At 38.9% G+C, this 18,490-nt stretch overlaps 3 protein-coding genes across 5 annotated transcripts in view; 2 read left to right on the forward strand and 1 right to left on the reverse strand.

The window, feature by feature from the left end:
- The window catches only part of LOC116673173 (protein mono-ADP-ribosyltransferase PARP11), a gene marked incomplete at its 5' end in the record, with an annotated part of 3,840 nt that extends 2,303 nt beyond the window's left edge, over window positions 1–1,537 (forward strand). For all 3 annotated transcript variants that reach the window (XM_032505342.1, XM_032505343.1, XM_032505344.1), the window contains 3 exon segments: window positions 280–407; window positions 639–790; window positions 886–1,537. In XM_032505342.1, coding sequence (XP_032361233.1) covers window positions 280–407; window positions 639–790; window positions 886–1,202 — 597 coding nt within the window. In that variant the 3' untranslated portion in view covers window positions 1,203–1,537.
- A 728-nt stretch (window positions 1,538–2,265) lies between these two features.
- Window positions 2,266–4,739, forward strand: LOC116673175 (protein mono-ADP-ribosyltransferase PARP11). The gene is made up of 7 exons (XM_032505345.1): window positions 2,266–2,829; window positions 2,955–3,069; window positions 3,160–3,229; window positions 3,365–3,428; window positions 3,599–3,732; window positions 3,822–3,973; window positions 4,065–4,739. The coding sequence occupies exons 1-7, from the start codon at window positions 2,728–2,730 to the stop codon at window positions 4,361–4,363; spliced, it is 936 nt and encodes a 311-aa protein (XP_032361236.1). The 5' UTR covers window positions 2,266–2,727; the 3' UTR covers window positions 4,364–4,739.
- Window positions 4,740–10,140: 5,401 nt separating this feature from the next.
- Window positions 10,141–18,490, reverse strand: part of tmtc2a (transmembrane O-mannosyltransferase targeting cadherins 2a) — a 53,819-nt gene continuing 45,469 nt past the window's right edge. Inside the window, exons 11-12 of the mRNA XM_032505333.1 lie at window positions 16,605–16,668; window positions 10,141–12,555 (exon numbers count right to left, since the gene is read on the reverse strand). Of these exons, the coding sequence (XP_032361224.1) occupies window positions 12,361–12,555; window positions 16,605–16,668 (259 nt within the window). The 3' untranslated portion in view covers window positions 10,141–12,360. The remainder of the gene's footprint in view (window positions 12,556–16,604; window positions 16,669–18,490) is intronic.

The following is an 18,490-nucleotide window of genomic DNA, read 5'->3' on the forward strand; positions in this document are numbered from 1 at the left end:
CACACACACACACACACACACACACTCTTTGTGGTAGTGGGTAGGGTTAGCATTTCCCCGAGAGGAGTCAGATTCTTGATTGGTTATTGTTGAAATAACATACAAATGTTTTTATATTATACTTTGTATTTACAAATACATAAATAAACCTATTCTCATTCTACAGTGGTTTTACTGTTCTTTTGTCCGTTATTTCTTTTTTTTAACTTTCCAGCCAAACTTTGACGGTGTAGCTCACTATTACTTTTCTTTAACCCATGTCTGATTGTGTTTTTGCAGCTCATCCAGCTGGGAAGAGACACCTATGAATTTAAAGAAGTCGCCAGACTGTATGAAAGGACGATGGATCATCCAATCAAATCTATCCAGAGGATTCAGAACCTGGACTTATGGGAATTCTTCTGCAGGTAGACAATTGCTGTATTGTTGTGAGTGGAAAGTGCTTGTTTGTCTTAGCAGAGAATTCTGCTGTGATTGGGAATTTGACAGACAAAGCTTTTCTTCCGTTAAAGTAAATTGACAGAATGAAACCCAGTTGAGAGCATTGGACACTGATTTCATTTTCGAAGCAACGTCTTAAACCAGTAACAGAGTTATGATCAGTACTCTGTGTTGTCATTCATTGGTTCTCCCCTAAGGAAGAAAACACAGTTACGAAAAGTCAAGCGCACATTGGATATTGAGGAGCGAATGCTGTTTCATGGCACGGGACACAGCAACATACAAGCTATATGTACATTTAACTTTGACTGGCGGCTGACAGGAAGCCATGGCGATGTCTATGGCAAAGGTAGATCCTTCAATGTTGTGATGTAACATCATGAAACAATTCACCACACTTTTTGGGCTTGAGTTAAATATTTTATTCAATTTTTCTTCCCACAGGGAGCTACTTTGCCCGGGATGCCAAATACTCCAGTAAATTCTGTCACACCACTGGGAAGCACCACACCACGCTGCAGAGACACGGACTCGCCCCACCGATATTTGCAAGCGAGCCATCCTACAAGACCATGTTCCTGGCCAGAGTGCTTGTCGGAGAATATACAGTCGGTCATGCTATGTACTGCAGACCGCCCTCCAAGGATGCCAGCTTCACCAACTTTTACGATAGTTGTGTGGACGATATGGCCAATCCAAAGATTTATGTCATTTTTGACAGCAATCAGATTTACCCAGAGTATCTGATTGAGTTCTACTGAAGCCTAACAAGAAGACTTTTCGTATAAATATTTCGGATACATAATCAAATGACGGGGTGAAAATTGGAAAAAGAACCAGCTTAAGGGACATTTGCCTTTTCGTTCAGAGTCAGATCCAGTGGCTAACTGGAGCATGGGTCATCTAAAGTGCCTTTGGGGGAAAACAACACAAAACAAGAAGAAGACAATAAAGACTTTGTGTACAGTTTGCATACTGTACAGTATATTCTAAGACGGACCCTTGTTGTCGGAATGATCCTGTGACGTAAAAACGATGAAAATACTGACTGAAGATCCGTCTTTGTGGCAACTTTTGTATTAAATGCAAAAATCTGTGCTTGCTTGTTTAATATCTGTGCACAGTTGTTTTAAAATATGAGTGGCACTTGCAACCTGTAGGTTATAGGTGATGTCCTGCCATCAGCTACAGCCCCTACATATCCACAGTGCCACGCATGGGCTTATTTACAAGTCATGTAGACATAATTCCAAATGACGAAACCAAAAACCACACCATGTTTATTCCTGCTCAGTCTTTCAGCACCGTGACCTGTCAGTTAGGGACATCAGCATCTGTGTGTACCTAGTGCAGCATTTTATGTAGGCATGGATTTTTTTTTGTTTTTTGTTAAAACAAACGCTTCTACCTCTTTTCATTTTTCAACTAGCATCAGTGCACTTTTCTCCCTTTCCATGAAAGGTTTTGTAATTGTGTCACAATGACATAAAGTTGTGATGTCGTGTTCACTTGTGGTCCTTGAGCAATATGTTTCTGTGTATCTTTTCTGACCATTGACCTCAATCTTCACGTGAATTGACAATGGCCGAGGCTGGATTTTGTATGCGTTTGTATTTTATGAGTTAATTCTAAACTAAAACAAGGTCAGTTCTCGCATCACATTTGACTTAAAACCATCTGAGTGTGATGTCACCACCTTAGCTTTGCACTTGGAGTACATTTCTCTAACAATTGTGTGTGTGTGTGTGTGTGTGTGTGTGTGTGTGTGTGTGTGTGTGTGTGTGTGTGTGTGTGTGTGTGTGTGTGTGTGTGTGTGTGTGTGTGTGTGTGTGTGTGTGTGTGTGTGTGTGTGTGTGTGTGTGTGTGTGTGTGTGTGTGTGTGTGTGTGTGTGTGTGTGTGTGTGTGTGTGTGTGTGCACAGATATGCCACAAGGTGGCGTAATAGTACGAGAATGGATCTTAAGCAAATCAGTCATAGAACACCACAGCTGTGTATTAGTTTGTGTGTCTGTAGTTTGAACATGTCACAACTAATAAACTGAAACAATTCCAAAATAAGCATATTAAACTATTTATTCAACATATTTCACAGAATTAAACTGATGATAAATGCTCTTCCACTGCAACCTGAGGAAAGCCGGCCTACCTCAGAGGTGTGGCTATGAATGACATCTATAGAGAAACACTAGTGGCAGCGTTATTATTTCCCTGAGCACACCAGAAAGAAGAAGACAAGTTGTGAAACATTTATTTAGCTTTTGCTGTAATATCTATTTAATTTCTTTCATGACAATGTGGGGCAATGAAGAAGTGGAATACATGGACACAGCAGAAACCACATGGTGTTGGTATTACCTGGCAGACTGTGGAAGGTGGCACAGATTTGAGGTACATTTTAAACATTTTCTTCCTCATTATCTGAATTTAAATATCTTATCACATCATAAAAATGTCTGTACAGTAGAATGCCTGAAGTATAGCTAACCTTTTGTTACCTTCTGTCCATCCTGCAGGATGACCCCGATAACCCCCTGAGAAGTGAGAATATTGAAAATGATTACAAAAGAAACTCAAACGCGGTGTTAAATACATATTCACTCAGTTGCCACAGCAAGATCGATTTTGCAGGTTTCTGATTACATTTCCTTGTTCACATTAAGTGACTCCTCATCTATCTATAAATAACTCAGTTAACAAGACTTCTGTGATCTTGTACAGCAATGTTACAGACTGACAGTGCAACAGGAAGGCAAAGAAGAATCCAGCGGGGCTACAACATTGAGAGAAGGTAAAATGATGGTTCAAACACACAAATATAACAAATGGTTTACACTTGACAGTGAGACATAAGTGAGTATGGTTTCTTGCGAAATGAAAGTGAAACTCGGCACAGTGGAAACTGGTTTGTATTTCCTTCCCACAGTTGCTCCTGCTTCAGTGCTCCTCCTGTCTTTTGGGAAAAGGTTGACCCCACCTGTCCATATCAGGTGACAATAATTGACAATTCATCAATACTATTTAGTAAAGCAAGACCAAGTAGTTGGAGTATATGGTGCTACGACAGGCAAACAGACACAAACCAAGTTAGAACCACAGTGAAGTTGGCGTTAAAACATTGACATGCTTATTCAATGTGTACTTTTAATATATTTTACAGTTAATTGCTCTGAGTGAACTCAGCCCTGAGTATCAGACTGTGGCAGCTTATATAAAGACAGAAGGGCTGTTGGACAAATCCATTGTATCAATCAGCCGGATACAAAATTTTGACCTATGGGACATATATTGTCGGTAAGTGATGACCCTCCCTACCCTTCATCCCCTTGATCATTCCCCTTTCTTTGTAATCAAAGTGTGCCTTCTCTATTATTGTATCAAAGGAAAAAGAAGCAGTTAATGAGAATCCAAGGTGTCAAAGAAATTCAGGAGAGGAGACTCTTTCACGGGACCAAAATCGTAAATGTAGACAGCATTTGCAAGTATAACTTTGATTTAGGATTATCTGGACAACACGGCAATTTATATGGCAGAGGTAAGTTAAATGACTTAAAAATATATAACCAATAAAAAATAACTGTAAATGTAGGTCTGACTGATTGGAATTTCTTTGTTTTTTTATTAAGGAATATATTTTGCAAGACACGCATCATATGCAGACAACTACAGCGCTGCCAGCAGGGATCCACTGCCGCTGTATGGCGGGGAAACGCGAGGTGTTCAGGGGGAAAATACTAAGATTATATTTTTGGCTCGGGTGATTATCGGGAAGTCCACTTCTGGAACTTCTCATTTCCAAAAACCTGATCATGGAAGTTCTGAACAATCTCATCAGAGCTGTGTGGATGATGTCAAACATCCTAAAATATTTGTTATTTTTGATCCAAATCAAATATATCCAGAGTATTTGATTCAGTACAGATGAAGTCAAGTGAGGATCTTGACAATGTGCAACCTCTCTCATCTCTTTATCAACATGTCTACCTTACACGGTCTGGGTGGAACACTGTCCAGCATACTGTAACTTGGGATGGCTTCCAAGGTATTTTTACAACCCTTTTTTTAACAACATTTTTCAAAGGAGCTAGAATCTGGAATACTGTAAATGACATACTGTGTGTTCAGCTATTATGAAAAGGATATGGTGTGACAAAGTGTAGTTTTCCAATATACTGTTTTAAAAATTATTACTGGTTGACTTTTGTCACATTTGTTTACAATAAGATAACATTCATGACCACATTTTGCAGATTTCTCTTTGATACCAAAACAGAGGAGCTTCGTAAATAAATGATCTGTCAACCAATCAAAACCTACATGTCTTCATTCATCTTCCAATTTTATTATTATTATCTGCAACATTACTGGAGATAAAAGGCCTAATGACTGTGGTTTCATGTACAATGATGCAGGGCAGCTGCTAACTATTCTAGGCTCACTTACACCCTCAGATTACAGAAAACTTGTTGCTCTGCTCTCTGCAGGTGTCAAATTTCAACACACCCAAGTCAGTGACGTCTTTGTCCATTCACAACTTGTGCAAATACTTCATCACTGCATCATGGCTGTGGTGTACTTTGCATTCTTTCCATTTCCCTTCCTGCCTGCAAACATCAGTGAAAATAATAATACACAGAGATAAAATGTAATGTTTTTTTTTTTTGTATCTGAGTGGAAGGTTATTGTACGGAAGCTCTTTTTTTAGCATTGCCAAAACCTTAATTTAGGAGTATCTTGTGTGTAGGAGATAAACTTTTGTTGGTTTTGGCTTGCCTTTCCGGGCTTCCGTATTATTGTGTTCCCACAGGGTTGTGTTTTCTAAGGGAGTCATCTCGTGCTCATCCTCCACATCTTGAAATGAAGCCAACTGTACTTAAGGGAAACTGTCAGCAGAGGTCGCTGTTGACACATGCAACATTTTAGACATAGAGGTTGAAGTCTTGGCAGAGATCAGTACTGGCTGGTCCGCATCATGTTTCCCGTCATGGCCGCGGGAACTAGGGGTCCGGAGGGTGCTGCAGCACCCCCTAACGAAAGGACACACAACTACAGCCATAATTTAAAAAACAAAAACATTTATTTTTAATAAATTGATTATAAATATTAACCTAATCCCTTTCATTAGAAATTAAATTTAATACATTTTGCAAATTGGTAAGTAGGCTAAGAGATAAAGACATAATTTGATTAGAATGAATCTGCCGATTTTGCCAAGAGCAAGGCGCGCTGCGGGCCTCTGACGCTGGTGAGTGAAGAGAGTTGTGGGAACTTTCCCGGCGGGTCAACAGCACGGACGTTCGCTAGCCGAGAGCATTTTGGATTTCTTTAGAACTCAACCACAGGCTAAAAGCCTAAAATATCGGTGGAAGAAAACTCAGCAACTGTAACCGAAAGAAGTAGCAGTACCTCTCCACCTTCACACTCCCAGAGCGACCTGCTAGCACCAGACGACCAGGCAGCTAGCGTTAATGTTGTTAGCTGTTAGCCAAGCTAGCAGCACCAAGGCAACCACGGAGGTAACCTTAACAACGTCAACTCAGTGCTGCAGCCTCGGGGTTCTGCTTTTCCTGGTAGACGTTTTGGAGGTAAGGGTTTTTTGTGTATTTTTGTGTTATAACTGCAGCACAAGGTAAGAATGCTGGTTTATTAGGCTGCCGCCGTGCAGTTAACCGGCATCAACTGTTCAATAACCGTTCAACTGACAGTTTATACGATTTATTGAAGATAATTGTGTTTTTTACACGCGTGTAATGCCGTCTTATTGGAAAACCAGAATGAGGTTGCACCTATATTTAATTATCCTACCGTATTGTTATGAAATGATTAAGCCCTGTTAAGAACTGTTAATATACGGCCCAATATCTTTATGCCTTAAATTTGCTATTGCTGTGCATTTCTCTATTTAAATGTTTGTGTCATGACTGACTGACTGACTTGCTTCACTTTCATTTGATTTAATATAACAGTTAATTCAGTGATGTGTTTTTGAACTTGTAGTAGGTCTATTCAGTGCCATTGTCGCAGCCGTGTGAATTGTGATGGATGCAGTTGGGTGTGTGCTGTATGACTTTGGCTAAAAACTTCACTGGAAATTTGTCAGCACCCCCAATTCAAAATATGTCCCCGCTCTGTGTTTCCAGGTTTCTAATGGCACATGTTTGTCATTATTTTTGCTGTCACTGTTCCATCATCATTATTAGTTACTCGAGGGTTACAGCCAGTGGTTATATTCAGTGGTGGGAAGTAACTGAGTAGATCCGCTCAAGTACTCTACTTCAGTACAATTGTAAGGAGTATTTTAATTTCATGCAACTTTTTTACATTTCATCCTCCTCCATGTGCATCTGGGTCAAGTGTCTTTGCAACAAACATCTTTTAGTGAAGAAATGTAAGGCTAACTGTTTAATTAAACCACATTTAATGCCCCTGAACTTCAGTTCGCTGAAACACTAAGACATAAGGCACCATCCAAAAACTTCCACTACTCCCATGTGCTTGCCATGCAGATGTAGTGTGGAACAGTGGGAGGAAACCTTTCATGGGTCATGGGCCTGCCTAACTTCCTTTCCTATTGTGTAGTTTTAGGGGTTTACTTTAACTAGCAGGCACAGGTGTTGCTCCGCTGTCAGAAGTCACGTCTCCCGGATATGGAACACATGTCGCCATCGTGTGTGAGTTACTTTGATCTTCTAAATGACAAAAGGCAGTTTACAGTTAATTGGTAGTTAGGTGTAAAGTACATTTAGTACAGACTGTCTTCACTGAAGGAAAGTGTTACTCATCTGCAATTAGACGGGATAACTTGCTTGTATTGTTTCTCTTGTGAACAGAGGTTCCGATATTACTACTACAATACTATCTGGCCCCATGGCACCACTCCTGGGGGTGTTCAACCCCACAGGCAGGAAGAAGACGAGGTTATCAAATTGTTTCCTTATTAGGTTTCAAGCAAGTGTGACCTGGGAAATAAAGATACAAGATGTGGCCATAAGAGGTTTCTTTTACCAACAATTGTAATGAGCTTTATCACCATTGATATAGTGTAACAGAGCCCAGGAAAGGCGACTTGACATTTAGCAAAAATAAATTGTAGTTATTGAATTCACTTTAGAAATGTTGCATCCGTTTTTGAGGCATACCCTGAATTTGATTTGCTGTAGCATACATTCATATTCCTAGAACTTTATTTCTTCTGTACTGATGTTCATATACTCCTGTCTGTGTAGTTAACTGGATAAAACATAGGAATCACATTACTATCCTGTGGAATCCATTTCACTTAAGCTAAAATGCATTATTTTATTATTACATTAGACAGAATGTTTGACAGTGATAAGAAAGCCTAAAACATTACCATTCCACAATCCCAAGTGACATGCACACACTCACACATAGACACACTAATTATTTTAGTAGTTCATCATTCTATGGTCTAACATATTCACACACCAATTTTATTTGTAACAAGGAGAAAAAAAATATAATATGATTTATTTTGGCTCAATATTTTATGGAGCAACATGTGTATGTGACTGTTCACTGGTATTGGTAGTTTTTGTAGTTGGAGCTGTTTTCCAGAGCCAGGTCATCATCTCTCAGTAAACCTTTTGAGATGATATAATTGGTCCTGTGGGTGAGATGGGCAGATTCAGTAATAAGTCTAGCAGATGGTGTTTCAAAATAAGATAGTTTCTATGCATAACCAGTATGTTCTTGATTCAGTGTTTCCATTATTACATAACCGAATATTTCCTCACACATTTGTGCTAACTTCTAGTTTGAAATGTGTGAAACTGGGGCTGTGAGTTCTTGCAAGTCAATGAATCAAGTTTGATATCTCCTTAAATATTTACAGCTTGGTGTGCTCAAAGCCTGGCATGGGATTAGAACCTCTTTGATGTCTGCTTGATCAGATGATATCAACATGTTGAGTTTGTGAAAAGACCAAGTCTAATTACTGTGGTTCCTCTCAGAGACTGTGTGTGTGTGTGTGTGTGTGTGTGTGTGTGTGTGTGTGTGTGTGTGTGTGTGTGTGTGTGTGTGTGTGTGTGTGTGTGTGTGTGTGTGTGTGTGTGTGTGTGTGTGTCTTTTATATCTCCAATGAAACCGAGACTAGCTGACGGCACTTGAAAGAAAATACTTTCTTTCTAAATGATGAAACATTTAGACATGTCAAACACACATCAAGGTCTCAATTAAATGCAAACTAATTCAGGAAAACAAAAATCACTACTACACTTACATGACATACTGCTCTCAATGCATATCTGTTCGGTTATAGTTCAGAAGTCAAATCTGCAGCAGCTGTGCAATGCTATCATGTCAAAATGGACCAAAATCTCTGAGGAATGCTTCCAGCACCTTGTTGAACATGACACCAAGAAGGCAGTTCTGATGGCAAAAGGGGGTCCAACCTGGTACTAGCAAGGTGTACCTAATAATGTGGCCGATGAGTGTGTGTGTGTACATACATACATATATATATATATATATATATATATATATATATTCTTTGTTCATGCATGGCACAAAAAACATGAAATATTTCCATATTACGTGTAACAACAATGCAAACTCAGTTGTGGCAAAGGGAAGTGTTATTCTACATATGGAGTTTTGATAAAAGAAAACAAAATGAGAGAAAACAACCTTTTTTCTGCATTTATCATTATAAATGCACATAACTTTGGAGTCTGTGGGACCCCCATCAACAAGGAAGTGAAGCCATGCAAAATCTGCGGTTAAGTGTGCCGTAAACACTCGCTGCTACCTATGCTGCTGCTGCTGCTCATGTACAATAGAAGTTTTCACAACAAGGCTTTTGACTTGTCATGGCAGGAAAGGCGCTGGTGTAATTAATAACAATAACGATGGCTCCCTGGAACTGGCTCCCCTGAGTAAAATGCAGCCATCGTTACTGTTATCAACTACACCACCGTTTTTCCTGCTGTGAAAAAAGGTCTATTTAATATACTGGTCTAGCTTACCTGCAAGAAGTATCATAATGTAACTTTTCAAAAGCTACAAGTGGAAATAATTATATTCACAGGATGCTTTCCCTTCTTCGACTGCTATATAGTGACCCCATGCCAGTGGCCATTTTAGCCGTGTGTTACAAACGACTGACTTGCTTGTGATGATGTTACTATATCATCAATGTCATGAGTTGATGTCTCGGCTGCTTGCATGGCCTTCAGATATGCTTGTGGGTGATGTTTTTGTGTTTGCTGGCTGCCAATTTCTAATCTTATGCTGCTACATCTACATGCTATATCAGCGTTGGTAAAAATTGTAAGTCACGTTTTGGAGAGGCTTGATGTTCTCTATTTTCTTTTGGATGTTGTGGCACATGGATTGTAACTTTTTCACACTTGTAGTTGTGAAACGTTCTGGGCTGTTTTGTGGCATGTCACCCCTTTTGTTTTGTTGTTTTACAAGATTACTATTGAGATTATTGCAAACTTGAGTCTTAAGATAAGTAGTTGGTAATATTGTTAATGGCTTAAGGGAAGTAAACAACTGCTGTGTTGAACACAGCGGCTTCGATTTGATTTCGTCACTCTCCACTCTCTGCTGTGAGAGGCAGATGGAGATGTACGCTTGTGGGAAGTGACAGGATTAAAGGCCAAATATCAACTCAAAATATACATGTGGGTTGGCAGACTGAATTATTGTTGAGAGGCAGAGGCATCCCAAAGGACATCACAATGCTGACAGCAAAAGCCTGTTTTTTTTAATGGAAAAATTTTCATTTATTTTTACAAAACACAACACATTTTCAGCTACACATTTTCTATAATTTAACCAAACATTACAATCATCAAAAAAACACCTAACATCATTTTAAAGAAACTCTCTCTGTGTCACAAAGCCATTATGTGACAGAAACCACAACCTGATGTCCCTGAGCACAGAGAGAAAATACACACACAGTATAAAAAACACTTTAATGTAATTGTCCTGTTGCCTTCTTTAGAGAGAGGGTGGGCTATTGTGATAGTGGCGGCACAGTGTTGGATTTTTCACATACAATAACATGTATTAATAAATTAAGTTTGATCCTCTGATCACATGAAATGAAACATCTTCATTTGACACAAGAAACACAACACATTTCTGTTCTTGCTTGGCACGAGAGGCGTAAAGACTCAGTTTCAAGCTTTGGCAAACGCTGAGGAGTTTTCTCATGATGTGTTTTCATTTTTTACGGTCACAAGCATTTACAATGCACCAGGTGCAAACAATCTTCAGTGACTCAGACAACATAATGTGAATTGGCTGTGCATTATGCTTTAACCTGGTCTTTGAATTGGTTAGAGCAGTTTACCTCACAGCACTCTATTAGTGGGTGGTACCTGATGCCTGAAGATGCCTCAAAACTAGCATGCTTTTAATGTTATTCATTTACTGTGATAAGAGGCAAAGTTAAAGGCAAGAGCACCTTAAGGGTAATTAATCAGGGTTTTCATTTTTTAAAAGAGTCTTCCAGTGATTTAGCTTTGCACTCCAATGACATTGTCGAACTTACGTTGGACAGTTATTACAAGATTAAAATCGATGCAGCAGAAACAGAGATATTGTCTTTTATTATTCCGCACATTCTTCTTTTGTTTTAAAAACTGGTACCCACACTGCAACTGGACCGCTGAAAGTTCAGACAGAGATTTGGGTTTGTTGTGCTAGAATCAGCTGGCCTCAAGCTGGAATCAGGAGCAGGCCACAAAGATCTGGTAAGCTCACTTCTTTCTAACTGCATGATTCTTTAGCATTTTGAAACTTGTAGTCGCAACTGACGATGACTCGAGTGACATCACTTGAGGCAATTTATCAGACGTTGCTTAGTCCAGCATTGCCAGACCCTCCTCCACAGCGCTGCGAAGGAGGGTCTGGCTAGTCCACATAGCATTCTGGGATTGGAGAAAAACATGCTTTGGTGTATTGGCATTTCTTTAAACCAATCACAATCATCTCGGGGGGCGCCATGGAACACCTCTGCAAAATAGCCTCGGGAAGGAACTTGTTTTGGTGGAACATGTGTACGTACAAAGGTTATTTTAGTCGTGCAACAGAAAACTCAGATGGGACAGATAGTCCTGCTAGCTGTCTGGATTTACCCTGCAGAGATCTGAGAAAAGGTGAACCATAAGCCTCAAAAATCGACCAGAATTTTGAATGCCAAAACAAAAAAAAGCCCAAGACAACGGATATCTGGCGTAAATGAATGAAATCGGCTGAATTTCCATCGGCAACGGAGCAACCACAGAAGTGGAATGTTGTTGATATAGACTAGACATTGCTCAGCTCCCTCTGTAGCCACAAACATTTTTTTATAAAACTGTTTTTTCAAAAATGCAGTTGTAACCCCAAAACCTGTGAACACACTTTAATTTGTAAAATTGGTGGCATTCCCCTTTAACACAAACCAGCTGGCATCATTTAACCCATCAGTGCTGACAACCTTTCTGCGTAAGTGATTATTCAAATATGTGCTGCATCGTTATTCAAATTAAGTGCTTTAAAACACAGTTTTAACGATATTTTAATAGTAATCAGATTTTTGAGGCCTTTGTTCTCAAGATGTTTTTGTTTGGACTTTGCCGTTATTTACCTATGATTTCAGTGTATCATTTAACAACAGAGTATTGCTTTATAAAATGTAATAATAAAGGTGACATTAGTTGTTTGTGTCACCATACAACACTGGTTGTGACGTGGAATCTGGTTGACCTCCTACACCCTTGAATTGCAAACATGCGAAGCCTTAAACTGTCAGGCCACAACTCGCCACAATTGGTCTTGACCGTCTCCTAGAAAGAGCTTTAGCCTCCAGCTCTTACATATCCTGTCCCGCTTCACACTCTGGAGGACACTCTGCGTCATCATGAAGGGAACAGTGCAGCAACTCTCCCAGTTCAAAGGTTGCTATTCTGCATCCCGAGCCCACGCTTTAGTCCTGAGTCCCTGCCTCTCCATGATGTTCCACAGCTTGCGCAGGTTGGACTGGGTAATGACATCATCAGGTTTGAGCTGGAGTGCGCGCAGGTAGTTGGCCTCTGCTTCGGGAAGTTTCCCATTCAGGTGGAGAATGGCACCGAGGTTCATCAGAGCGGCAGGGTACTGGGAGAAGGCAAAGACACAGTGAGTAAAGGAGACAGAGTGCTACGTAATGTCCTAATTACAGTGAGTGGGGACTTACAGGATAGCTGTATTTTTGGCAACTGTGTTGTCCTTGGATTTATCTATTAGGGCAAACTATTTTAAACTTGCCCTGAGTTCTACATTTGACACAGACAGTTATGAGAATCAGAAATACTTTATTATTATTTATGAGACATACACACACTTTCGGAAGCTTGCCAGTTTTTTTTTTAATGGACAATAGGTTAAGGCTAGGGCTCTGGTGAAATTTCCTTAAGGCTTAGAAAATCAAATATGCATTAAATTAGCCCTAATGCAATCTCTGAGCACAGTAGCAGGCATGAACAAAGACAAAAGGGTGTCCTTCGATAGTGGTACAATGATAGGTAGCTACAGTCTGTCTGTGGGTGTGTGTTAAGTATTTTAGATGATTTAAATGTGACTTTCAGGAGTCCTATTTAATAAAATACTATCATTGAAGGTTCCAAAGTGAAACCACCTGGCCCTGAATGGCGTACCAGTCATGGAAATCTACATAAATCATGACTCTCAGCAAGCCATAACTAACAAACACACCCAAATCTCATCCTAAAAGTCGAGGGCACCTCATCCCCCAGACCTGGCTTTGTTCCCAGGCCCGAGTCCTTGCTGAATGACATATGGTTAGCAAATTGGCAACTACTTCACAGATTTTCCTTCCCCAAACACAACTGTCTGTGTCTTCTTGATGCTGATAATTCTCTCGTTTACATTCCACTTCTCAAGCAGTGTTAAAAAATGAGCCTTGGGAGTGGGAGCTTGTTTTTCTCACCTAATGTAACAAACATTTATGTATTTCAAGTAGTGGCCTGTAAGATGCTGGAGAAATTATTGAAGTACTGAATGCAGTTTTACAGAAAGAGAGAGAGGAGCTGCAGTGCAGTATTGTCACCCCTTTTTCACTGGGTTGGTTTTCCTCACCTTGTCCAAACAATGATTGTATCAAGCCGATATATTTAAAAGTGCTTCAAATCCTTGTTCTGTTCTTTGTACCATTAAGGGACTTTGCAGCCAAGACATACTAAGCCTGATAAATGAGGGTACCTTTGCCATTTTAAACAACTGGGTGATATGCAGTACACAAACTGGGTCTGGGTCAAACTGAGTCAAACTGGGATAAATCAAGAGAAATGACCCATTCCTTTTGAGTGAGTGTAATTCCTTTGTTTTGCCTTTCTTTTGACTGAAACAAATATTTTTGCAGTTGGGTTGGTCTTGCTGTAATACACGCACAGTTATGAAACACATGTAAGCTCTTAACCTTCAGCAAGCTGGATATAAAGTGGACATAAGCATCGGATCATCAGCTTTTAAAATGTACTCTGCCCTATGAGCTACAGTTAACAATTACATTGTCTTAAAAATGTATATGAACCCCTGTTGACATAAAAAATACTTTGCTTTGAATAAATATTATATATATAAGTACATAATTCCACATTTGTTCAGTCATAGCTTCAATGCCTTCAGTGATAATCTACAATGTAAATAGTCATGAAAATACACAAAATGCATTGAATGAGAAGGTGTGTCCAAACTTTTGGCCTCTACTGTGTGTGCGTGTGTATATGTATGTATATGTGTATATATATATATATATATATATATATATATATATATATATTATATATATATATACACACACACGCACACAGTGTGTGTGTGCTGTATATTATGTTTTTGCCACTAAATTCAATTTATTCCTTCAATTGTTGAAAAAAGGTTGTCAAAAATTGTTAAAATGACGTCCAGAATCGAAGACTATGCAAGTATTTTTCATTTCAAAAGTTGAACAGTGAGGAGTTGCAGGCAAAAGGCTGCACACCTTCAGCTCTGCAGCGAGGTAACTAGCTTTACCGTAGTGCTGCTTTGTAAACAGAGACACCTGTTTTGCTTCTGTTGTAATTCTGACACTATTCTGACATTCATTAAACTGTTACCATGGCAGCCACATGTGTAACCAAATATACCAGGATTGAAATCTTAATGACTATAAATTCTTATATTAACGCATCACATTGTCATCTTTCATTTGCAGAGACCAAATTGCTCTAATTACCTCTGTCAATAGCCTTTTCTTCTCAGAGTATACCATATTATTTGAATTTAGATTCTATGTGAGTGGTGTAAATAAAGCATTTTAGTCTATGTGTGCAAAATGAAAAACTGGACTTGTACTACCTTTCTCTGGAGGCACATAATCATTTACTTTCTTACCACGTAGAGAAATGAATCTTTCATGACCTATAAGCTGTGGATTAAGTTTTATATTCGAGAGACTGGTATTCACTAAGCAGACGTGTGCAGGGAAAATGTCAAAGACAAGAGGCACTTTACTCGTGACAAATGACAAGAGAAGCCCTCGGCATTTCTGAATCACGAATGCTTCCAGATTGAATGATAATAACTTTGACTTGGAGGTACCTTCATTATTTATTTTTTTACAGAATAAAATATAAACACATTAGTTTCCAAATTAAAATAGACAACCAGTATTCCCATCTTCCATGGATTTGCTCAGCTTTTAAGTCTTAAACAGCATAAAGGCAGACCATTTCTTAAAAACTGGCACATGCTTTAAAGCAGGGATTCCCAGCCAGTTCGTGTTCATATTGGGGATGGTTGCAGTTGCCAGGGTGTACGTGGAAAAATTGTAGAGCAGCTGGACTAATGTGTAAAATAAAGGAAATATACACCTGAACACAAACAATGTTACCATTGAGAGTGAGCGAAAACCAGTTAGCAAGCTAGCAGAGAGGTCTAACACTTGAAAATTAAAAGTATAAATGACATGTTGACTTAGTTAGCTAAACATATTGTAATAGTTAAAGGGCTTAAGTTGGTATCTAAAAGTATGAATGAAAATAAACAGCTGAAATAGTTAGATCAAAGTAGGAAAAAATCAGATATCACAATATTCTTGACCAATTACCTCAATATGGATATTGTGGCGATATTCTAGGGATGACAATTGGTGCTTTAACAATATTTAATATCTTCACACTTTAGATAAATAATCATCTGTAATGTGGATATAATGAAGTGGGTAAAGGCAAATAATAGAACAGCTAGAGCAGTCTGGTAAGTTCAGAAAAGTACACTACTTTACTTTTACAGTACTTTTAAAAGTTAGTTAAAAATAATGGATAAATGGTCCAGATTCTGCCTTTTCAAGTTTCCAATTGACCTTAAAATGAGTTCAATTGCATGAAAACATTACTGCTTTATATAATGCAAAGTTTTCCCATCCAGTTTAAAATCAATTCAGATGAACACTTTTGGAACATAAGGAGTGGTGTGTGTTCACCTGACAGGGCTGTGCGGGTACATCTAACAAAAGAAAGATGGGGAACACTGCTATAAAGGGTGTGGCGATATAACACTAGCCCCTCCAGTGTAGGGCATGAAGATGAAAGTCTTATCCCATCTCTCCTGTGGCAACATGAGTCACAGAGCAGGCCGTCAGTAAGCAGACTAACATGACAAATGACTGCAGTAAGATCCTTCTAGGTCTTGTCTGAAATCACAGGGGTTCCAATGACTCTACCTCTCCCAGACCCTTTTTCTTTGAAGTGACTGATTGATGCTTGGCAGAAACGGGCTATAACGGCTCCCAACTTCCTCCACCACATGTGCTGACATTGAGAGACATGATATCCCTCAAGGCTTTGTCTGTTAAACTATAATGTGATGATCAAGTATTTACTCTGAAGCTGAATGTATGAATTCCATAACTGGCAGCAGTTTACCACTGAACTCGTCTGTCTTTGGGATCTTTGAGCAGAACCCAGTTTCCATTTTATATTCTCCGTTTGCCAGGAACAACAGCACTATAATATAATGTCAGAATGATGGGTAACACATAGAAGGTCGTAAATTGAATTTACTGTGTGTGCGTGTGTGTGTGTGTGTGTGTGTGCGTGTGCATGTTTATGCGTGTGTGCTTTTCCATGATAAGTGCTAACAGGCCCACCAGTCCAGGTACTTACATCTGGTCTGAGACTGGCTGCACGCTCATACTGTCTCTCTGCTGCCTCATTAAGACTGGCCTGTCTGAAGAGAAAGAAGAACAGAGAGAAAAGAAGTGTAAGAATGTGGCATATCATATTAATAATGATTGCACTAAATTCAAATTACTGATAATTGTATTTATTCCTTATAGTACAGCTGAATTTTCATTGGAATAGTCAGATTCACTGCATCTTAATATTAGGTTAACTTTACTTCAATGATCAGGACTCCAACACATTGTATGGTATTGTCACAGGTGATGAAAAGGTGGGATGGTTGCACAGCAAAAAAAACAAAAAAAACACTAAAGACACTAAAAACGCCTAGTCGCCTCTGCTCTCTACAGTAATGATGATGTCAGGTCACAGGATATCTAGTCCCGCTTTGCCAGACCTCCACAGGATATTTTAAAAACTTTAGCTATACCGCATCTTTGTCTTAGAAAACTGGTTTTAAATGATATACCTAATTAAAATCTCTTTTCAATATGTAAGTTGTGTTGTAAATTTTCTGGGTTTATGCTTATACTGAATTGTATAATTCTTTTCTTGTGCACAGGCCTCTCTTGAAAAAGAGACCACCTATTTAAAAATAGGATGACATAAACGGTAACAGTTTGTGATTCATTTTTAATGAAATAACAATAATCCATACCAAAACTCTGTTGTGTAACAGATCCTTCTTCAGCTAAAGCAACGTTGAAATATTTCTTAATGTATGCTTATAATATCACTTTCTAATAGAATCATTACAAAACAATGTTCCGTGTCAGGTGATTATTTTTTAGCTATGTAATAACAGTGATAATGCAGTTAAGATTTTGTATTGGGACATTTATTGCCCTGCTAGAATGATGACTATCTTAATGTCTATTACACTTTACTTATTATTTATCAGAGTATGATGAAGAGAGATATATGAAGGTTTCTATAATGACAGAAACATCTGACCAACCAGTCCTCCCTTACAGTACATGTCACACCTGGCTTCACAAAATAGCAACAGTTAATCTGCTCCATACATACAAGTTTGTCCAAAGAGTACATGAACCAGACTTTACAGTGCCAAAGTTAATAAAGTCAAGGAACGACATGGTAATTAATATTTATTAGACTGTGACTCAAGTACAGTATGCCTTGGGAGTCTAACACTTTATCAGGGGTTCGCTGGAGTTCATGACTGAATATCATAGTCATTATCTTATAGTGTGCTTCTTTTGTCTTTGTTTTGTTTGGTCAAGTGTTGGAGAGTCAAGAAAGATTTAAGAAGTCAGGTTTTAAGGAAAGTAAAATCGGGCAGAAAAAAACCATTATGGTTCAGCCCAAAATACGTAAAAAAATCAATTAAATATAGGCCTGGTACATGCAAAGTGTTTTAATGATAGCCTTCCATCAAATGGACAATTGGGTCATTATTATAATGGGTGGGTTATGGTCAGTCAATAATATGTATATGTTACATATGTAGCTGTACGTAAATCCAGCTACCGTAATGGCAGGTGTGTCCCCCATTCATTAAACCATAATCCTAATCCATTTGGATTTTACAGTCTCAGATGAAAATAACCAGTTTGACCAGAAGGATCCGTCATTTAGACTTACTCTTTCCAAAAGAAAACCTCAGCCAAACTTTTTACAAATCCTTTGTGGGGTTGCATTCAAATGGATGCTAGAGCGCAGCAATGACTTTTCCAGATATGTGGAGCAAAAAGTAATGAAGGCACTTTCTCCAATATTTCCTTGAATTGCCTGGGAATAGAATTTGCAGTCCCTTTGACAAGTTTCAAGACTCATACGCTGTCTGTGCGCGTGCTTGCCAAACTTTGAGGGAAAATTCTCCAAGGGCTTCTTTACAAGTCCTGGAC

The sequence above is a fragment of the Etheostoma spectabile genome, chromosome 23 (genome assembly GCF_008692095.1).
Source record: "Etheostoma spectabile isolate EspeVRDwgs_2016 chromosome 23, UIUC_Espe_1.0, whole genome shotgun sequence".
Classification (NCBI taxonomy): Eukaryota; Metazoa; Chordata; class Actinopteri; order Perciformes; family Percidae; genus Etheostoma; species Etheostoma spectabile.